Raw genomic sequence first — 24,314 nt, 5'->3', positions numbered from 1 at the left:
CTCTACACATTTCTGGGTTTTCTTAAAAAAAAAAATAGCCACACCTCATATACTGATGGTTCATGGTTAGTACCCTTCCACTAAGAATCAAAAATCTTTTTCTAATGAACTTGTGTATGTTCTTGTTTCTATGCTACCTGGATGATGCCTTTAATTATTTTATATTATTACTAAATTCTAACTGAACTGGATCCTATTTCTGAAGGAACATACACATCCAAAAATAAATTATATGCATGGTGCTCCTGGCACTTAGGAGTCATCCAAAGAAGCACACATTCTCCAGTGTTAGTGTTAGTCCTCTTTTAGCTAATGTCTAAGACTCACTCACCTGGAACACTGTCTTACTATCATTTGAAATAGTATTCTAGAATCTAAAGTCTAGATCCTATTTTTTTTTACCAGCCAAAATTGAGAATGAGTGTCACAACAGAGGGAATCAAAATCTTAGCAAATAATAGAGATTTATTTCTCTTGGACTATAAAGGAACAGGTTCTTTCACAGAAGTAAATTAAAATGGTTTTGCTCAATTTACTCTTCACAAAGCTATCTTGATTGCCATCAGAACTTAGGCTTTTCTAAGTAGAAAGTGATTGTTTGATGAGTTGTCCTACTTTCCAAAATATTGATATCCTTCCAGTAATTATGGGGTAGCACCTTTCCCTTTATTAATGTTGTCTGAACAGTCAGGGTAATTTTTATATGTAGAGAAATATATATAATTCTAAACAACAAGTACAATCCAAGCAACACAAATAAAAAAGGGAGCACTGATGAGACATGGAAAGAATGACAACACAGCCCGTAGAGGTTACAACAGTCTTGAAGGTAACTTGATACTTCCATGCTATGTTATTGGTAAAGAACATGTCATTTTCATTAATTAGAAGAAAGACTGGGACACTTGACTGGCTCCTTTGCAAGAGCATGTGACTCTTGATCTTGGGTTGTGAGTTCAAGCCCCACACGGGGTGTAAAGATTACTTAAATAAACAAAACTTAAAAAAAAATAAACCTCTCCTTCTTCATATTATATTGGAGACCTGAAACCTGCTTTACTAACCATCACTACAAGGTGCACTCATTCTTTCTTGTATATAATGTTAATGTATCTGTTAAATATTTAACATGCATTCAGATATCCATATATTTCTCTTGTTCACGTTTGTTTCAGTTTTGGCTTAGTTTAATAGTGTCTGAAAAAGCAGGCATTATGTTGGTTTCACTTGCTTAAGGTGTGATATTATATTTAGATAAGCACTCTTAAGTATAAGGTAAATAGAGCACCTAATACAAAGTAGGAGTGCAATAACTGTTTCTTAATTAATGAAGACAGTGATGATTAATTTAGTGTAAATACTAGCTTAGCACATGTGATAACAATGTTCTTACTTGGGTTTATCCTTTTTGAGAGTTTGGCCTTTTTTTAAAGGGTTGTGCTTAATTTATGGGCAGAACAGCTCTAAGGGCAGAGACAGATTCACCATGAAGCTAATGAAGCAAAAGCAATCAGGACTTCTCACTTGCACGGGAGGGGTGCTGGCAATATGTTTACCTGGAAATGTATTTTTGTAAAATTTGTAGAAGAAAGTTATTTTTTATATTCTTTTCCTGAAATGATTTCTCCTAAACTGTATAAGCACAGGCCTCACACATCTGGCTCTTCCTCTGTTTAAGGGATATATAAAAAACTGAAAAGACGTCTGATGAAGGATAAGAGAAGTGCTAAAAGTTTGGTAAATGCCACACCACAAACACAAGATGGATAATTTAGCTCAGGGAAAATAGGATTAAGGATGTAACTATATCCATGGACATGAACTGGGTATTTACTGAAAGGACAAAGCTTATTAGGTATCTTTCACATTTTCAGGAGTCAGAATGATAGGGCCTGAATTCTTTTCTAAGAAACTGATAATTAGAACGAATTTTATAGGAAGGATGGCAAAACAGTAGAATGAAGTAAAGTTATAAACCTTCTTTCCCTATCAGCTTATTTGAAAGACTAGCTAGTCAGGTGATAAAGGGGTTGGAAAACATGCCAGAAGCCCATAGGGAATTCCTCTGTTTCTTTCTAGGGTTTTTTGAATCCATAGGTGTACTTGTCTGAGTCATTAGTTTATAAAACATGAAAAATAAAATGAATATACAATGTCATTACTGTCTGTGACACCATGAATCTGGGGTTCATATAGCCAGAAAGAATTGATCTGTGAAAATATCTGAGAACGATATTATAGTGTGATCATTTCAAAACTGGGTTTGGACAGAATAGACATTGGAACCAGATATTACTGAAGATCCTCTTTTCAAAACTAGAAATAATAAGGACACTGTTATATACTGATTGCATTCTGGGAAACAAGCCATTCTGTGTGCATATGAGCACTGCAGCTATATTCCACAGTGTAAAACACATCTCAATTGTGATTCTATTATTGGTCATGATCTAGATTTGGTTAAATATCACTGCTTACTTACTGATGACAATGTCCTTTTCCTACTATACTAATATTCTACTGACCTCTTCTTTATCTCCTTCCATAGTATGCCATTATTTATAGAGGATTTTTCTTGATAAAAGGTGGAGTCTTGATAAGAGGAGTCTTCTTTGATAAAAATTCAAAGACAAATGAGATACATTTACTCCAGTGGAACTCGCAGCATAAAGAAAAGGGCAAGTCTGCATATCACCAATTATAATGAGTTGGGTGTTACAATGCCACATTAACAACATGATATGAACATAGGGAGAAATTAATTCTCCTTGGAGTTGGGGAAGAGATACTAGTAAAGATGTAATGGAGAAACAGCCATTGAATAGAGTCTTGGAAGATGAACATGATTTCATCAGTGGAAGGGAAACTGTGAGCATTGCAAAGGAAAAGGATAATGGAGGGCTGCTTAAGACTTTACTGTCACCTATGGTAGGCCATTACAGATTTCTGAGAAGATGAGTGTCCCAATGAGACCTATGTTTTACAAAGAAATATTTGGCAGTGGTAAAAAGTTTGGGAGGGTGGTTAAGACTGAGGTTAGGATGACTAAAAATATTATTGCTGTAGTTCAGGGGAGATACAATAAATACCAAACCTAGAGCAGTTAAAGTGAGGATGATTCAGGCAGAATTGAAATGAACTGGGTATTGAACAGATGTAAATAGTGAGGGAAAAGGTAACAAGTCATTCCATTAATCAAAACAGAGAATATGGAAAGAAGTTGGGGAAAAAATGTAATGAATTATATTCTGAATATTCTGAATTGGAGACACCTGTGGGAAAATCTAGTTAGAGGCATGTAACAGACAATAAACTTGAGTCTAGAACTGAAGAATAAGATTGCAACTCAGAAAAGAGTATAAACCATGAGAATAGATATGAACTGCACTGGAAAAATTATGTAGGACCAACGGTAGACCCTTAGTAATGCTCATAATTAACATTGACAGATAGGGATCTAAAGAAATAGACTGAGAAGATATTTCTATTAAAAATAAAAACCAAAATCCTGCCCATGTTATGACAAAATATTTTCCCACTAATGAGGCTGTATGTGTATTGCACTATATGATAGAGTATGGGGAGATTGTAAAGCATATATTGTGTACTTAATATAATATATGCACTAAGTGTCTTTTGTCTCCAGGGATGCAGTGGGATCAGGACTATTGGTTAAGCATGACCTAGGTCTCATACACTAAGCCTGGGGTTAACTCCTGCAGTCATCCTGCCTGGCATGCAAGATGCGTGGAGTAATTCTGCCTCAGAGGCAATATATAAAGAATTAATGACACCCAGAAAGGAAAGGGAAAATCAACAGCCAAGTTGATACCACATCTCTTCCAATTAAATTCCTGACTCCCATCTTCTCAAAAGCTCTCCCCTCATAAGGAGGGACTGCATTTGAAAGTTAAAACACAAGAGACTATATCTGTTTTGTATAATCTCCCTATCAGAATCTCACCTTAACATCATTCTATGTATGTTCCACATTAAGGATCTGCATGCTTTTTCTGTAAAAAGGGCTAGACAGACTTTCATCCTGTGTGGCACATGGACTCTCTCACCTACTCAGTGCTGCCATTATAGGGTGAAAGCAGCCACGGGGCGCCTGGGTGGCTCATTCGGTTAAGCGTCCGACTTCGGCTCAGGTCATGATCTCACGGTCCGTGAGTTCGAGCCCCATGTCTGGCTCTGTGCTGACAGCTCAGAGCCTGGAGCCTGCTTCAGATTCTGTGTCTCCCTCTCTCTCTGGCCCTCCCCTGTTCGTGCTCTGTCTCTCTCTGTCTCAAAAATAAATAAACATTAAAAAAATTAAAAAATAAAAAAAAAGAAAGCAGCCACAAATAATTTAAAAAATGGACATGGTATTGTGTCCAAACCACGTTATTTACAAAAGCAGAGGACCAGCTGGATTTAGCCCCTAGGTCATTAATTGCTGATCCCTGGTCTATATCCCAAGAGAAGCCATTACTAAATGATACAAATCTTTAAAACAAAGATCATAAAGCTGAATTAGAAGACCATAACAGCCAGGTTAAGTTGTAGAGTGTCCTTGATGGGGGAAAAAATCCTACACCCAGGCAGAATTAGGTAGCTGCCTACAAGACTTTCAGAGGTTCAAGTAAGTCTGCCCTTCTAAATATTTCCTCTGTCAGCTAACCATGCTGTAAGAAGTTCCTCACAGTACAATTGCTCTGCTGGATTAAGGCATTTTCCTGAATATAAAGGGCACATATGTAGTACAGAATAAGTGATACATTAGTACTGCATTAGATTATCAGATAAACTAGCTGACAGCTGGCAGAGAACAAGGACCAGGGTGAAAGGAATCCAAGATAAACTAAATATCTTTGTAAGTTCCTTGTAATTTTTCATATTTTTGGCACTAAAAGTATACTTTTACTAAAAGTATCTTTTGTCAGAGCTTCTGGGTCTAGAAACTCATATTAGGATATTAATGTCTATCATCCTTGGGAAAGAAGTAGTCACTGAGGTTGAATTAGTATTTGTCTGAGGCACTGTTTTGCTCTGTTTTGTTTTCTCTTGAAAAAGGACAGGTGTTAATTTACTTAATTAACAAGGACAAGAACCATAGATTTAAAAATAATATTAGGAAAAGGACAGACATCTTCTCATTAGTTTCTTTTAAGTTTTGAATTTGACCCATGTCTAAAAGTAGGGAGTGTGCTATGCTTCTAGGTAAAGATCATGTCTGCATATCCTCCATATTCTAGCAAATAATGCTAAGATTATTGAACTGAAATGATAAAGCCTTTGGCAAGATTCCTTCTCTAAAGTGGGCCAGAATTCATTTTTTATTTTTCCTATGCCATAAAAGGATATACAGCCTGAGAAACAAGTTTGTCTAAAAATCATCTAATTTCAACTACTGAAGTCTTCTAAACAGGAAAATTCACTGATTCCTATACCTGAGGGGGGAGGGGGAAACTATAATGCCAAAATCTAAATCTAAAATATTGATTGTAGAAGCAAATCTATGACTAATGAGGAAACATCTCAGCAACTTTCATGTGGTCATTACATTTGGCGCAATTTTTTTCTTTACATAGCATTTACTATGTTTTAAACCATAATATAATTTCCTAATAATTATATTTATACTTTATTGTATTGTTCTCCCCATTCACATTAAGCTTAGACATTTTAGTAAACAAAACAGTGATGAAGGAGAAAAAGAATAAGCAAACAAGCTGGAAAAGCAGGGCTGTCTTGGATAAATTTACTCCCAACTAAAGGCAGAAAACAAACAGGAAAAGATAACTTGTAAATTAAAGAAATGTTTTCTATTTACATTTACATTTCCCATGATTCTATTTTTAAATTATTTTTAATTTTTTTGTTTCAAGTTTTTAAATTTAAATTTAATTTAAATTTCAGTTAATTAACATATAGTGTAATATTAGTTTCAAGAGTAGATTTTAATGATTCATCACTTACATATAACACTTAGTGCTCATCACAAGTGCCCTCCTTAATGCCCATCACCCATTTAACGCACCCACCTCCCCAACCCCCACCGACCTCCCCTCCAGCAACCCTCAATTTGTTCTTTATAATTAAGAGTCTGTTTTCTGGTGTGCTTTTTTTTCCTTAAATTCCACATGAGTGAAATAATATGATAGTTGTCTTTCTCTGACTGGCTTATTCCACTCAACATAATACATTCTAGATCCATCCACGTCCTTGAAAATGGCAAGATTTTATTCTTTTTTTATGGCTATATACCACCTCTTTTTTTATCTACTAATCAGTCAATGGACATTTGGGCTCTTTCTATAATTTGGCTATTGTTGATAATGCTGCTGTAAATATCAGGGTGCATGTGTCCCTTTGAATCAGTATTTTTGTATTCTTTGGGTAAATACCTAAGAGTGCGGTTGTTGGAGCATAGCATACTTCTATTTTTAACTTTCTGAAGAACCTCTATACCTGTTCCCAGAGTGGCTGTGCCAGTTTGCATTCCCACCAACAGTGAAAGAGGGTTCCTCTTTCTCCACATCCTCGCCAACGCGTGTTGTTTCTTGTGTTGTTGATTCTAGCCATTCTGACAGGTATGAGGTGATACCTCATTGTAGTTTGGTTTTTATTTCCGTGATGATGAGTGATGTTGAGCATCTTTTCACGTGCTTGTCGGTCATGTATATGTCTTCTTGGAAAAATGTCTATTCATGTCTTCTGCTAAATTTTCAGATTATTCATTTTGGGGGTGTTGAGTTTATAAGTTCTTTATATTTTTGGATACTAACCCTTTATCAGAAATGTCATTTGCAAATGATGACATTAGCTGTCGGTCTTTTGTATATGGACTATATGATATTAAGGTATGTTTCCTGTATCCCTACTTTATTGAGAGTTTTTATCAAGAATGGATGCTGTACTTTGTCAAATGCTTTTTCTTTAGCTATTAAGAGTATCATGTGGTTCTTATCCTTTCTTTTATAAAGGTAGTGTTTCACATTGATTGATTTGAGAATATTGAACCACCTTTGCAGCCGAGGAATAAATCACTTGATCATGGTGGATTATCCTTTCTCGTACTGTTGGATTAAATTTGCTATTACTTTGTTGAGAATTTTTGCATTCATGCTCATCAGGGATTTGGCCTATAATTCTCTTTTTTTAGTGGGCCTGGATTCTTGATTTTTGGGTGATTTTTAATTACTAAATCAATTTCTGTACTTGTTATGGGTCTGGTCAAATTTTCTATGTCTTCTTGTTTTAGTTTTGGTAGTTTACATGTTTCTAGGAATTTATCCATTTCTTCTAGATTGCTCAATTTGTTGGCATATAATTTTTCATAACATTCTCATATAATTGTATTTCTGTGGTGGTGGTTGTGATCACTTTTCTCTCATTTGTGATTTTGTTTGGGTCCTTTCTGTTTTCTTTTTGATAAGTGTGGCTAAGGGCTTATCAATTTTATTAATTATTTAAAAGAACCAGTTCCTATGGACACCTGGGTGGCTCAGTCAGTTAAGTGTCTCTCCTGATTTTGGCTCAGATCTCTCATTTCAAGAGTTTGAGCCCCATGTCGGGCTCTGTGATGATGGTGCCAAGCCTGCTTGGGATTGTCTCTCTCTCCCTCCCTCTCTGTCCCTCTCCCTCTCATGCACACATGCTCTCTCTCACAAAAACAAGCAAACAAACAGACTTAAAAAAAGACAAAACAAACAAACAAACAAGCAAACAAAAAACAAAGAACCAGCTCTTGGTTTCATTGATCTGTTTTACTGTGTTGTTTGTTTTTTGTATATCATTTATTTCTGCTCTAATCTTTATTATTTCCCTTCTGCTGGCTTTAAGCATCATTTGTTCTTTCTCTAGCTCTTTTAGGTTTAAGGTTAGGTTATATATTTGAGATTTTTCTTGCTTCTTGAGATAGGCCTGTATTGCTATACATTTCCCTCTTAGCACCTCTTTTACTTCATCTCAAAGGATCTGGATCATCATGCTTTCATTATCATTTGTTTCCATATATTTTTTCAATTTCTTCTTTAATTTCCTGGTTGACCCATGCATTCTTTAGTAGGATGTTCTTTAACCTCCATGTACTTGTGCTCTTTTCAATTTTTTTTTGTGGTTGACTTCAAGTTTCAGTGCTGTCATCTGAAAATATGCATGGTTATGATCTCATTATTTTGTACTTGTTGAGGCCTGATTTCTGATCACATATGTGATCTACTCTGGAAAATGTTTCATGTAGACTCAAAAAGAAATGTGTATTTTGCTACCTTAGGATGAAATGTCCTGAATATATCTGTTAAGTCCATCTGGTCCAGTGTGCTATTCTAAGCCATTGTTTCCTTGTTGATTTTTGGCTTAGAGGAACTGCCCATTGCTATAAGTGGGATGTAACAGTCCCCTACTATTATTGTATTATTATCAATGATTTCCTTCATGTTTGTTATTAATTGTTTTACATATTTTGGATCTTTCAAGTTGGGGACATAAATATTTACAATTATTAGCTTTTTTTGTTGTATAGATCCCTTTATTATATCTTGCCCTTCTGTATGTCTTTAAAAAATGTAGTTTGTCTGATGTAAGTATTGCTACTCTGGCTTCCTTTCCTTCCTTCCTGACATCCATTAGCATGACAGATGGTTCTCCATCCTGTCAGTTTCAATCTGCAGGTGTCTTTAGGTCTAAAACAAGTCTCTTGTAGGCAGCATGTGGATTTTTTTTTTACCATTATGACACCCTACATCTTTTGATTGGAGCATTTAGTCCATTTACATTCAGAATGATTTTTGATAGATATTATTTTAGTGCCATTTTATTACTTGTCTTATTGTTGTTTCTGGTGATGTTCTATGTACCTTTCTAATCTTTGTTGCTTTTGGTCTTTCTTTCTTACTCAGAGTTCCCTTTAATATTGCTTGGAGTGCTGATTTAGTGGTTACAGACTCCTTTAGTATTTGTCTGAAAAACTCTTTATATTCCTTCTATTCTGAATGACAACTTTGCTGGATAGAATATTATTGGCTATTCAGCATGTTGAATATATCATGTCACTCCCTTCTGGCCTGCCAAATTTCTGTGGAGAGATCTGCTGTTAACCTTATTTGTTTTCCCTTGTAAGCTAGGGACTTCTTTTGTCTTGTTGCATTTAGAATATTTTCTTTATCTCTATATTTTGCAAATTTAATGATATGTCTTATTGTTAGCCTGGTATTATTGATTTTGATGGAAGTTCTCTGTACCTCCTGGATCTGGATGTTTGTTTCATTCCGCCAGATTAGCTAAGTTTTCAGCTATAATTTTCTCAAATAAACCTTCTGCCCCTTTTGTCTCTATTCTTCTTCTGGGTCTCCTATGATATGAATGTTATTATGCTTTATAGAGTCACTGAGTTCCCTAAATCTACATTTGTGATCCAGTATTTTACTTTCCGTCTTCTTTTCAGCTTTATTATTGTCCATAGCTTCATCTTCTATATCACTTATTCATTCATCTGTTTCTTCTATCCTTGTGGTCATTACATCCAGTTGGTTTCACATCTTGGTTATAGCATTTCTTATTTGAGCTTGATTAGTTTTTAGGTCTTTTATCTCTGTGGTAAGGGACTCCCTAGTGTCTTCTATGATTTTTTTCAAGCCAAGCTGGTATCTTTATGATTATTGCTTTAAATTCTGGAACAGGCCTATTACTTATATATATTTCAGTGAGATCCCTAGCCATGACCTTTTCTTGTTCTTTCCATTGCAATGAATTTCTCCATCTTGGCATTTTGTCTAGGTCTTTGTCTTCTTCTGTGTTAGGAAAACCTGTTATGTTTCCTGCTCCTGAGAATAATGGCTTTATGAAGAAGAAGTCATACACTGTCCAGGGCCTGACACTGCAGGAAGTGTCTCAGGTGTGTTTTGTGTGCACTCTGCTATGCAGTTTCTCCTTGCCTGGTGTGGGGAGTGTTTGGACCTTGGCCAAAGTGTGGTGAGTTTTACCTAGGTATGCTGTGGTCTGCTTGCTAAAAGAGGTCCAATGCTATTTCCACTAGAGCTAAAGATTTGCAAAATTCTATGATAAGTAGATGGAGGTACAGCAGGGGTTTGTATTCCTCTTCTGGGGGAAAGGTCTACTTTTATGGTTCTCAGGCATATTTGCCCAAGAACAGTAGCACCTGCAGAGCACAGAGGGGTGGGGCTTGGTGTAAGCAGTTCAGGCTGCCACGTTTGGTGCTGTGCTGGTTACTGAAGTTAGTTTATGCTGAGGGATGGAGGAGGAAAATGGTGCCAGCTTCCTCCCTCCTCCCAGAGAGGGGAGCCCACACCCACTGCTGTCCTGGAAGCCCCCCCCCCCGAAGTGTGAATAATCTCTCTTCGTGTGTCCCTTGTATCTCTCAGATCCCTGCCTTCACCCTGTGCCTGGGTTGTCTGTCTGCCTGGCAGTGCAGAGCACGTGTCTTCTTTCCCAGGCAGGCCAACTGATTTTAAAACTCCAAACTTTAGGAACCTGGAAAGCAGAGGGGGGAGTAGGAGGGACTCACACTGGTCCTCTGGGGGAGGGTTTTTCTGTACTCTGTAGTGATGCAGGTTTGTTCCAGAAGGGCAGTCCCATGAAAGCACAGGAGTATTAATTTTGGAGTAAAGGGCAGCAAAGAGCCAGTGTGCATGTTAGCTGTTCTCAGAAGATGTCTGTCTTTGCTGAGGGGAGGAGGAGGGTAATGGTGCCAGTTGGCTCCTTTGTCCCTGGAGAGGCAATGCCACCCTTACCAGATGTGCTCCAAGAAGGGGAAGCTGTCTCTCCCTGTGTGTACTGGGATGCTCTGATTGTACAGTTTGCTACAAAGATCTCTGCCTTCATTCACAGGAGCACTGCAGCAAACTGACCAGGCTCCACACTGGCCATACTATGGATTTCTGTAACTACAGTCTTTGAGTCCTGCTGGTTGTAACAATTCATGATAGTCAACCCCTCTCATTTTCACAGTCATTGACTTTGGGGAAGTGTTTTTCTTGTATAATCCTCTGTGCAATTATCTCTCTCTCTCTCTCTCTCTCTCTCTCCTTCATGTCTCTCCCTCCCCTCCACAGGACACTTGATCCTTTTCTCCCCCAAATCACGTCTCTGCATCTCCTACCTTCCACAATGTCGCCTCTTCTCTCCCTCTAGTTTTGCAGTTTGTTCTGTGAGTCCTAGGTCAATTACTTGGGTATTCAGAATGATGTGATATTTATCTAGCTGTGTTTAAGGGGCAAGACAAGCCAAGGGTCCTCCTACTGCTTACTCTGCCATCTTAGCTCCTCCCCACTATTCCCTATGGTTTTTGAAAAAAAATAAATGAACAAAAGTGTGCATTTCAGAAATATATCTCATTCATATCTATTTTGCCAACTTGGAACTTCTGACAATTCCAAAAATGCTGAGCAATGCATTTTGTGTTGTCTATTTTATAGATATTGTTAGTTACCTGCTGTAATCCATCTAATGTCAGCCTTTTTTACTTACTGGCAGAGCCCTGGGTTGGTTTGGCTTCTCACTCTCTACATAGTCACATACTCAGGGAAGGGGTCTTGCCCCCATCCCAAAAGTAAATCATTATTAGTCCAAGATTCTCCTTGACAATGATTAGTTTAGAGATGAGCATGTAATTCAATCCCAAACAGCAGAATTAGAAGGAAAAGTCTGAACAGGGGCTTCCAGAAAAGTTTTCTCTAATAAAAAATAAAAATAAAAAAGCTTCATGTAAGGCAACACTCTCTTCATTGTTAGATATCACTATTTTTTCATGTGATGCCTGGAACAACTGCAGTCATTTTCCAACAATGAACCAACATGCTAAGGATGGCAGAACAGAAATATTTGGAAAAATCTCACATTCTAGGTGATCTCACTAAGCTACTGAATTAACCAATGCTATGAGTGCCTCACCTCTACATTTCTTGTGATGTGTGAAAGTAAGACCATCTTCTTAAGCCAATTTTAATTATGCTTTCTGTTACTTGGCAACCCAAACCATGTTGATAGACTATGAAAAACAGAAAACACCAAAACATGCTGGTCTGTTTAAAAGCAAAAGTAAAGCAATTATTTTCAGGTGCTTACAAAAATGAGCAAGAACATCACATACATAAGCAGTTATAATCATTGTTAATCTTGCCTATGCATTAAAGGCTGTTACCTGAAGGTAAGCTAAAAACATATTTTGCCTAAATAATGTGCAAATGTAATAAAAATATATTTCTATGAATATATTATATGCCTTAGACTTTTAGTATAGTATGAAAAAAACAACCACATGATCATGATATAATAAAGAGACTTACTCTTAAATTGACTTTTTATTTTTAAATCTTATATTTTAAACTAAGGAGCAAGTACTTGGGCAAATGTTTTCTTGTAGATGTCATCTGATGAAGGAAGATGGTTTATTAATACTAAAAATAATGAAACTTCAAAATAAATTTCCAATTTGTTGGAGATATCAATCCATAACTTCCATCTAGAGACTATGTTGGTCACTACAGTTATATTTATTATTTCACCCACATTTTAGTCATCTGCATTGCTCTTTTTAATCATTGTTGCATTTATATGTCTCTAATGTACAGGAAGCTTTAAGGTTTTTTTTTGTTTGTTTGTTTGTTGTTTTTTTTTTTTTACTCCTAAACCAAAGACAAATTACACAATATTCCAAACTATACCATCTCTGGTATAAGCAAGTTTGGCTCTTTTGTGAATTATTAATGAAATTAAAAAAAAAGAATTAGGGGCGCCTGGGTGGCCCAGTCGGTTAAGCGTCCGACTTCAGCCAGGTCACGATCTCACGGTCCGTCGGTTCGAGCCCCGCGTCAGGCTCTGGGCTGATGGCTCAGAGCCTGGAGCCTGTTTCCGATTCTGTGTCTCCCTCTCTCTCTGCCCCTCCCCCGTTCATGCTCTGTCTCTCTCTGTCCCAAAAATAAATAAACGTTAAAAAAAAATTAAAAAAAAAAGAATTAAACTAAACCATCATACTGAGTAATCCATTAATTGAACACAGAATTTCTAAGATCTTGGGAATAATATACTTTGAATGTCTTTCTTTTCAAAGTGCTAAGATTTAAATGGATGACTGGTCTATGCCCAAGCTTTTCAGAAATACCATTTAATCTCTGATTTTCCCACAAGCTCCATCAAGAATATCAGGAAGTTCTGATTATCATGAGACTAAATACTTGCAGTAAATGAAATAAAAACAGGTATATTAGCAAAAATAGGAACTATTTCACCATCAGGATTATAACTTGTCAGATTTTTTTTTAAGTTTAAGATACTATTCTATGACTTTAAAAATTGGTTCAGGGAGAGAATGAGAGAAAACAAAAAGAATTTAGAAGGACACTAGTGCTGATTTGAAATAATAATGTTACTTTTGTTAAAGCTTTTTGTAATTAAATTACAAGCCTTCATATTTAACAAATGACATTTGTAACTTAAAAGAGAGCCTAGCTGAGGTAAATACTGCTTCTTACATCAAAATACATAGTAGAGACAGGCAGCAGAATGCATGTGAAATGCTAGTGTAAATGGGCCCAATTGCCAATTCACCAATTACCAATTTAAGGCCCATTGCCACAGGGAAGTTTGATGAGGATATTATGTAGAAAAGGAAAAGAGAAGGCAAGTTCCGTTGGTCAATTTTGGGGCGGCCTCCAAGAGTCAATGATGGTTAACATGGCACCAAAGACCAGGTAATTTGAAAAAAAAAATCAAGAAATTGGCCAATTAACATTTTTAAACACAACTAATTAAAACCAATGGTATCATCAACTAAATGATGATGGTCATATTGGTACAGGTATACGCTGCTAGGGTTTTGCAAATAAATATAAATTTTAAGGCTTAACTTTTCATAAGACCTTTTGTTATTATTTTAAGAAAAATATATTAAAAATCTAAATACATATGTACATACACAGAGAAATGGCTAGAAAGATATATGCCAAAGTATTAATATTATCTTTGCATAGTAGAACTTCAGTTGACTTTTTTCTTTTTTGCCTATAGTTTCCAATTTTCATTCAATTTACATGCATGATTTAAAAATTTTATAAGCCATATGAGCCTGGACATCTTTTAGTAATATAGAATATATTAGTAACTAAAACAAACCTTACAGTGATCAAGCTGACAACTGAAATTATTAAAATATTAAATTGATATGACAAATGAAATGTGTTATTAACTTATTTAGTCTTAATTTTGCTTACTAATTAGAATCATGTCATATTGTTTTCCAAATGAAAATTAAAAAAAAAAAGTATTCAGCAGATAACCCTAAAGTTGGGTTCCTCAGTCTTTGCACTACTAACATTTTTGGACCAGATATTTCTTTGTTGTACATATACATTGCAAGACATTTAGCAGCATCCCTGGCTTTACCCACTGGATGCCAGCAGCACCTCCTCCTTGTTTGTAACAAACAAAAATGTCTTTAGACCTTGCCAAATGTCCCCTGGGGGTCAAAATCATTCCTGGGTCAGAACCACTGCCCTAACGTAACACCAGACAAGACAGTCTTTAAGCAATTGATGTTGCCCTAGATAATCTGCATCTATTGGTCTATTGCTCAGGACAGCTGTCAGTTGTAAGAACTAATTGAAGCTTGGTCACTGCTCATCCAAGCATATGATGGATAACCTTTAGATCATAATAATTACCTGATAGCTGCTACCCCAGAAATTAAATAGCTGTTTTTCTACTCTGAACTCAGCATGGAAAAATATGAAACAATATATGTTTACCACTAAACATAAACACCAAACAAGGTGGAGAAGAAGAAAAAGGAAAAGACTAAATGTGAAAGGCCACACAGTAGCAAAACAATGATGACCCAGTTCACATGTCACTTCCTCTTTAAAGCCTTCCTTAAATCAGAATACATGACTCTCTCCTCTGTGCTCATAAGCTCTTTGTATGTATGTATCATGTTTCAGTATTAGTATTTTTTCCTTTGACAGCCTTTCCCACTAGAATGTGAACTCTAGAGGGCCAACATTTGAACTTTTCATTTTTAGTCGTTTGGTTCATTCACTGTTTTATTAATTCATTGTCATTCATATATGTTATTAGTGATTAGCCCTGCTTGACCCATAGTAGGTTAATTATAGAGAAGACTGAGGATATGGTAATGAACACATTACAGGGTAAAATGTCCTTAGGATGGAGGTATGAAAGCACATAGAAAGGTTATATAGGCCAAAATGGGAGAAGTAGGGAAGAAGCCTTTTTAGATGGAGTGACTTGAAGAAGTCGGTAAAGCAACTGGAGAAGAAGTGAAGGTAGGGGAGAAGAGGAAGTGGCAGATCAGGCAAAAAGATCTCCATGGGCAGGATTCTAGGGACAGTCCTGCCTCTTACTACCTTATACAGGGCATCTTTTCTAATATAAGATTAATTAGCAAATGGATGAACAAAGATGAAGTGGAACGAAGATAAACTCAGGAAGGTGAGAGGGTGGTACCATTAGAATCAGCCTTTGGGATCTTCCAGCTCAGGTTGTAACAATCAATAGCTTTGGCCAATCTCAAGGCCATTGGAAAAGGTCAGTTGTATACCCTAATGTTTATCTTATAACTTTCCTACTTCCTGGTATTTGGACATAATTCGATAACTTACTTATGAGAAACACTTCCTTGAAAATTTCTATGTGAGTTGTTGTTATTAGAACTCAAGATATTGCATTTTGTTTCCTGGTTCTAGCTCTTACTAGACTTTAATAAGAAAAGTAGGCATTGAATAGATGTTAATATTTTCAGTGTTAACTATTACACTGTCTTAGATTTTTATTTTTTATTATTTTTTAATGTTTATTTATTTTTGAGACAGAGACAGAGCATGAATGGGGGAGGGTCAGAGAGAGAAGGAGAAACAGAATCTGAAGCAGGCTCCAGGCTCTGAGCTGTCAGCACAGAGCCGGACACAGGGCTCGAACTCACGGACCGTGAGATCATGACCTGAGCCGAAGTCAGACACTTAACCGACTGAGCCACTCAGGCGCCCCCAGATTTTTAAAGGACAATATTCATCTTGCCATTAACAATTATGACAACTTTTAGAAATATTTTTAAAGATATTTATATTTAAAATTTTTACAATATTAATCTAAAATGTGTACATATTTAACAACCATTTATACCAGTAGGCATTTTTTATCATGTTGAGGAATTTGGGTGCTCTTTAAATAATGTATGCTGTTTTTACATATTCCTTTAGTTCCCTATAATATTTAGCTTTTTTATATACAAGGAACAGTCATATCAGAAAGTAGTCATATCAGAAAAGTAGGACATCTACTTCTGGCCCGAAGTAAGAAGTCAAACAGACTACAACAGTTGATAGGTGACATCATTTTCTAAAAAAAGAATCCAATGATGTCTATATAATACAGATAATACAGTAATATCTGTTCTCTGCCACAGCTGGTGAATGAGGTATTGTGGTCAAATATTCTGCTTAACAGAGTTACCATATATTTTATATGTATTGCCTATTTTCAAAGAGCTGCAATAGATCAAAATAAACCTAAGGGTACATAGCTAGGGTGGTCCCAGCTGAGCTCAAAGGGAATTATCTGGGTGTGTGTGATTAAAAAGAGGTAGTTGGTGGGCCCTTAGGCTCTATTTGCATGAACAGATTTATGCTGGTACTTTATCTCTGGCTTCTAGGAAAAGTTATATACATGCCTAGGTGACAGAACAAAAGGAAGGATGGAAGGGAATAGAGGGGTTTATGGATTTAGGATTCCCTTGAGGTCTCCAGGAGAAAGGGATCAGAAGAAAAACAAAAGGACCCATTTTTATGAAGTGTGCTAAGAAACATAGCTACCCTTGCACTGAGCATAACACCACTGTGGTATCACAAGGATTGGTGGCAAAACCAGAGAAACAGAAGACTGCAACCTTGGTCCGGATGGATTTTCACTGAGGGCAATCCCATACAGCATTGCTTTGCCAGTAAAAGGCAGAGAGGAGCTGGAGCTGCAGTAGGACACGAAGGGCAGGGCTTTGTCTCTTTGTTCAGTGCTATATTCTCATCATCCTAGAATAGTTGGTACTCAAATATTTGTGGGGAAATGTCAAGTGGTAACTAGAGCTAACATGTTTTTGAGCCCATATGACATGACTCCCAAAGTACTTGTGGGAGTGGAGACTTTGCAGGGAGCTTGAGCTGCTAGGAGAGGTAAAGAAGAGATAATTTGGGATATATGGATTATTGTTACTAAGGTGACCCCATCTGAATTCACAGGTGCTGAGACCTGGAGATACTTAGCTTGCAAATAAAACTATACTATTCAAGAGGTACATCAAGGTCTTTGCAGTTTCTCAAAATTACCTTCCCAATATTAATTACCATTTTACTGGCAAATCAAAGATACATCAAATTATGAGGCATCTAATAGAGATTTTAGAGAATGGACCTCTAGATAACAGAGTTTATATTATTAAGAGTTTCCTTTATTAAAGAATATATTTGGTTTCTTATGTAAGTCCACCATTTTTATAATACTTCACTAAAGTTTCCTTTAAATGCCAAGTGCTTTGTACATTGAAGGTTTAAAAATGTGTCAAAATAACTTAGTCTTCTTGGATCAGAAATTACACAATCTTTTCATGCAAAAATTCATCCTTATTCCTTTAAGGGCAAATTGCCTTTAGTGAATGAATAAAAATGTTTTGTATATATCAATTTAGTTTTTGAGTCCTAACTAAATGCAGGTGTTCACTTTGGCTTTTCGATTATACTTTAGATTTAGAAATGATTGAGGCCTTATGAAGAGGAAGGTGGCTTGAGAGAAATGAGAACATCTCAAAATTAAGTGTCTCCCATAAGTCGACATGGGTAAATAAGGAGCTCTCATACAAGTTTAGATTTTAAAAGGACAATTACTTAAGATAGAGGGAAGACCATCCCTAAATGAGAATTAAGATAAGACTAACCTCAGCTTCCTAACTCCCATGCCATACTAGCTATGGGAGAAATTAAGGAATAATGGCAATCACACCTTTGCCTCTGAGCCTACATTTAGTTTTAAAACTGTACTCCCAAAGTTTCTCTCTGTTCTAAGAGGCTCATGTGCTCTTAAACACTTACTGTTGTCTTATTCTGCTGCTTCCACTTTCATATTTTACTTTTACCAATCTGGGAAGAGAATTCACATTAAGCAATTATGGTTCAGTCAGCCAACCATAGATGGCCTGGCCTTTAGTAACCACAGTTCTTTTGATTTTATAAGCCACTTTATTTTTTTAATGTTTATTTATTTTGAGAGAGAGAGAGAGAGAGAGAGAGAGAGAAAGTGAGTGGGGGAGGGGCAGAGAGAGGGAGAGAGAATCCCAAGCAGGCTCTATGCAGTGAGTGCAGAGCCTGAAGTGGGGCTTCATCTCACGAACTGTGAGATCATGACCTGAGCTGAAAAACCAGGAGTCAGACAGCCAACTGAGCCACCCAGGCACCCCTGATTTTCTAAGCCACATTACTTTTAAAAATTTAGATTTCATCCTAAGGCCACAAAGAATTCATTGAAGAATTTTAAGTCAGGAAAGTAACACTGCCTTGTTTTGTTTTTAGTTTTATTATGACTTTAATTTGGCAAATGGATTAGAAGTTAGAAATAGTAAGAGAAGTAGACACAGACACTAGTCAGAACATCATTACAATAGTTCAGCTGAGAGATGGTGGAGGCCCAGAACTAAATAGCATCAGTGGGCTTGGAAAGAAAAGAATGGATTAAAAGATATTTAGGAAATAGAAGAAAGACTGACTGATGACATAAATATAGCTATCCTTTAGCCTCCTAACAGCCATTTTAGTACTTATCTAAGAGCTGTTCAAAAATTGTTAAAGGCAAGGCCTGATTAAACAAAAACAGCTAAAGTTTAATGTTAAACTAAAGTTTAAAGTTTAATTACATGATTAATAATAATGGTAACATTTTCTTCTTAAGTTGTGTCAATGAATCTATTAATTCTATAAAGTCTTATCCCTATATGTCTAGTATATGAGATATAGAATGAGGACACACACAAAACAAAAATTCACTGAGTGCCTGGGTAATATACTGTCCTTTAAAAAACAAAACAAAAACACACAGAATCAACAGGAAATTGACGGATTTAAAAGACAATAGAAATGTTTTCTATAATTTATTTGGAGCTATGAAAGTTACTGAAGTATAATACTTGCCTCAAACACTTTTCCAACAGCTGAAATTAATTTTTATGCCTAAGCAAGATACTGCATGGCAGTGAAACATATAAGGTTCACTCATCTTCAATATTCTATCTAAAATATCTCAAAAGAAAAAAGACTGTGTAGCCAACTATTTGAACTAGCTGAAGCATAAAGGAGAATAAGCAAAAAAAAAAAAGATGGTTATATATTCTGTAAATGTGGAATTTTATTTTCTTCCACAATATATTCAACTTAAATTTAGGGATTATTAATTAATCTTGCATATATTTTAAACAGTTTTTTGAATTCTGATGATCTCAGGAAGCTAAGTAGAGAGACTTATTCTGAAATTAGAAATGTTTCCAATTACACATATCTTCATGCTCTTATATAGGACATTCACCTTGAATATCTTTAACATCCTCAGTTGAGTAATATATAATATGGCTGATATCAATAATTAATATAGCAGCATCTCCTATAGATTACCAAATTTTGCTTTCATTAATTTGAATGTGATTATTTTTAAAAAGGTCTTAATCCATTATGTTAAACCCTTTTGTTTATTTCCATTTTCCCCATCCTTTAGAGAATATTTGAGGAAGATTTTTTGGTATGTGCATTTTGTATATGCTATACATGCCAAATAGATTTCCCAAGATGAAACTCTGAGCTCATTTGGAAGTAATTTTTCATAGCACATGAATCAGAACTCTTATTTTCTTCTCAGCAATACTGGTATTTTATTGCTTCCATCTATAGTCCAAAATGCTTTTAGCAGTAAGAACCCTGAAGCCAAACACACGAAACACTAAGAAAATGGGAACTTCTGGAGATTACAATTTTTGTCTCTCTTTCACGGTTCTTCCCACCCCTGGGAGAGCAAAATCACTTTAAGCTCCCTATGAAACAGGAACATGGTGAGCACAAATGATTGACTGAAGTTGGTGTTGTTGATTTAGGAGTGTTCAGCTTATAGGTCAGGTGTAAAACCCTTAAACCTGCTTGTCAAAGTCTGCGTGTCAAACACCCATGGTTTTTCCAGATTCTGCCCAAATGTTACTTTCTCTGTGAAGGTTTCTTGAGTAAGCTCAGGCAAGGTTAGGCAGTTCCTCCTTCGCATTATTATAATATTCCTATGGCAGCACTTATCAAATTACATTGCATTTACTTGCCTGTCTCCTTTCATTCATGGACAGAGACGATTTTCTTCCTTTTATCTCTGGACTAAAGTGTTACCAAAATCAAGTTGATTTTCAATAAATAATAATCAAATGGATGGATAGAGAATGGCTAATAATATTCTTCATTTGCATAGCATAGGTTATGAAGTGTTTTCACATAGTGTTGAGAAACACACGGCAGGAATTATCATCTGTATTTTATAAATGAGGAAACTGATGCCCAGAGAGGTTACATAACCAACCCAAGTTCAAAACAACTCATGGCAGCAAGTCAATCATGATTTGTAAGGTAAAAGTGATAGTAACGGTGTTCTGAAAGGCAGACAGCAATGGCTGACCAGGGCACATTGTAGGAGCTGGTTATCTGTTTTGAAAGCTCTGAAAATCAATGTTAGCAGTATCTCAAGAAATTAACATAAATGCACACAAAACTGGACTTCAGAATGTTAACTTATTCATGATGAGAACAAATTATTATTATATTATTGTGACAAATTATTTCCCTGTACTCAAGCTACATACAGAATAAAACCAGTAGACAAATATATCCTATTTATGTATGTAACAAACAACAAACCCAAAACAAAAACAAAACATCATATTTATGAAAGTTTTTGATTTAGCTTCTACCCAAAAATAGCATGTGCTCTGGGTTACATGTTGTAACTTAGTAGATTAAAGCAAATATTTTCCACAGAAATATCTGTATCTCCCAGATTGTGCAAGTCACACCAAAATCCAATATTTTTCATGGGCCAATACAGTCAATTAAGAGACAGAGCCTTATTTAGCAAATAATTGCTTTGGGGATAGAAACATACCTCAAACTGCAATGAATTAGTTTGCTAATTGATATTCCTGTTCGGGATAACTGCTAGAATTCCTTCTTTAAAGTTTATCGAACTTTACTTGTTTGATATGATGTATATATCAATTACTATGCATATCTTTCTATTACTATCATAATTGGACTCTGTGCTCTTCTATTCCTTCACTGGATACAGACAAGTACTTCCACAACATTTATACAGTAAAGCTTTTGATTCCCTCTAGCATCATAACTGGCACCCTGATATCCCATCTCTAATTAATGCTAATATTTACTGTTATCCCCAAGAGTTACAGTTTGAAACAGCTGATATTTTGAAAGAAAATTTAAGTATTCAAGGTCATTTACAAAGTCTAATTTAGAATCCATTTCTCATAAAGACTGACAAAAACTTATTCACAAATCATAGCATTTTAATGTATTAAGTGAAAGATGATTTTAGATATGAACTTTTAAGCTAGGTCAAATTATAATACTATGCTATATAAAAATCAACATCAAGTACCAATTCATTCATTTTCTTATAAAATTTCAGTACAAAAATTCCCATATATACCTGAAGTCGAAGATAATTCATTTAAGTCCCCATTATATATTAAGCCTGCCAACAATTTTTATCCATGTCACAGGTATAAAATATCTGTGAGTTCCTGTTAAAGGACTAAAACATGAAATCAGTATGATCAATAGGTACATAAAATGCTAATAGGAGAAATTATTTAAAACACAAAAACAACAGGGCTTACAATGCTAAGATGTACTATATTACTCACCAGAAATAAAGTTCGGAAGTTGCTGATATCACCAAAGAATTCTTCTATGCTCACTGTTTTAGAGTCAAAAATAAAGTATTCTCCAAGATTCTCATAGAGCTTTAGCATGTTGTTGTGCATGGTGAACAGTTTTTCATACTGGTCTCTGGCACTCTTTGTAAAGCTGTAGCTTTCTGTTAAGGAACATGATACAACAGTATCTTTTTTTTTAATTAATGTTTATTTATTTTTGAGAGAGAGAGAGAGGGAGAGAGAGAGAAGAGAAAAGAAGAGAAGAGGAGGAGAGGGGAAGGACAGAGAGAGAGAGACAGAATCCAAAGCAGGCTCCAAGCTCCGAGTTGTCAGCACAGAGCCCGACGTGGAGCTCAAACTCACAAACTGTGACACCAAGACCTGAGCCAATGTTGGCGGCTTAACCGACTGTGCCACCCAGGTGCCCCAATCCAATAGTATCATAAAAGCAATCACTAGATATTCAGATTGAATTATACCATAATTTTTACTTATGTACTAACTCACTAGGATTATAGTAACAAATACCACAGACTGAGTAGCTTAAACAATAGAAATGTATTTTCTCACAATTCTAGAAGCTAGAATTCTGATATCTAGGTGTTGGCAAATTTGGTTTCTTCTGTGGCCTCTCTCCTTGGCTTATAGATGGCCACCTTCTTGCTCTATCCTCACATGGTGGTCCTTCTGCCTGTGTTTTTGTCCTCATCTCCTCTTCTTATGAGTTACATTGGAGTAGGTCACACTCTAAGGACTTCATTTTAACTTAATTGCCTCTTTAAAAACCTATCTCCAAATGCAGTCAGCCACATTCTGAGATTCTGGGGGTTAGGGCTTCAACATGAATTTTTGTAGGAACACAATCCAGTCCATAAAAACTTGCTAGAGTCATTATTTTGGTTAGTGAGTTTCAAAAATTTGTAATGTAGGCTGAACTATTTAATATACATTAATACATTAGCAAAACATGTTTGCTAAATGAAAGCGCAAGTATAGATATCAGAAAACTTCCTCAATTATCTTTTTATGGACAAGGTAGGACAGAAACAAACAGCAACAGAAAACTTAGAAAAATTTCCCTTTTTAAATACACATATTCTATATAGAGAGAGGTCACAGTGAATTATATATAGGTTACGTATGTGTGTGTCTGTGTGAATCCCACATGAAGAGGGGACACAGAGGGAGAGAGAAGGAAGAAAGGCAAGGGGGAGGTATGCAGAGAAAGGGAGAAGAGGGAGAGGGGAAAGACGGAGAGAGATTCTGCTATAGCTCTAGAACCTTGATCACCCACAGGGCTTCCTAAAACCCAGCTTGCTATTTCCTGAGGATAAGCCCAGGAGACTGAGAATTTCTAATGCGTTCCCAGGTGATCCTGAAGCTGACAGTCCAGGATACAGTTTGAGTAATAAGCTCTAGAAAAGCTATTTATCCAGAAATTATTTATATTATTGTTGTAAATTTTTTATCAAAAAACTGATAACAATCAGTACCAAAATATAAATGATTCAAATATATAAATATATCTGACTAAATGTATTATTATATATAAATTTATACTTAAAGAAGGAAATTATAATACTTTCTTACTGATTATAGAGGGTATAGATATGAAAAAGTATCTCTTTAGGTGACTTAGAAAACAAAAACAAACAAACTCAAATTTCCAACAACTCAGATGCAAGCATTGTGAACATTCTGGAGCATTTTCTTCTAGTCATTCTTCTATGGGTAATAACTTTTGAATGTAAATTGGTAAGAATGCTTCAGAGAAAGATAAGGGGGCTAACAGTGAAGAATAAAGGAAACCAAATTCACCTTTAAAAATTATAGTTACATTTAAGAAAGCAATAATGATCACAGAAGTAAAATATCTTTAAGTGGAAAGGTAAAATACTTAGAATTGTGAAAGAAGGATAATAGTTTGGGGCATGCTATTATAAGTTCCACTATAGTGTATTAATATTTTATGCTAGTATTATTTTATTAGGCCCTGATAAATGTGTGTTTCAAAATACCTGATTTTATAAGATTTTCTGAATTCTTCAGTATGTTGTATTGTAACTTGGGGCCAAATTTATTTTCCATAGAAACACAACTCTAGTTCTACAATGGAAGTCAATGGAGAAAATCAGACCATTTCTGGAAAATTACTTTACAGCTGACACATATTGGATACAATGTGATTTTAAAAGAGAGACACAAAACTACCTATGTTCTTTCTAATGTTACTTAAATATTAGCATTCACATTAGCAACACAGCAACCTCTTCCCTGCTAACAAGTAATATTAAATCTTTCAACCCTCAAGTCCATTTTGAGCTCAACAGACCAGAAAGAA

The 24,314-nt window shown here is 35.7% G+C and overlaps 1 protein-coding gene across 4 annotated transcripts in view; it reads right to left on the bottom strand.

Annotated features, from left to right (window-relative positions):
- DIAPH2 (diaphanous related formin 2) overlaps nt 1-24,314 on the bottom strand; it is a 984,211-nt gene that overhangs the window by 257,687 nt on the left and 702,210 nt on the right. For all 4 annotated transcript variants that reach the window (XM_047843487.1, XM_047843489.1, XM_047843490.1 and 1 more), the window contains one exon: nt 21,962-22,126. In XM_047843487.1, coding sequence (XP_047699443.1) covers nt 21,962-22,126 — 165 coding nt within the window. The remainder of the gene's footprint in view (nt 1-21,961; nt 22,127-24,314) is intronic.

The sequence above is a fragment of the Prionailurus viverrinus genome, chromosome X (assembly GCF_022837055.1).
Source record: "Prionailurus viverrinus isolate Anna chromosome X, UM_Priviv_1.0, whole genome shotgun sequence".
NCBI classification, from domain to species: Eukaryota; Metazoa; Chordata; class Mammalia; order Carnivora; family Felidae; genus Prionailurus; species Prionailurus viverrinus.
Note: the sequence above shows the minus strand (reverse complement) of the source record. Positions and strands in the feature narration are given on the sequence as shown.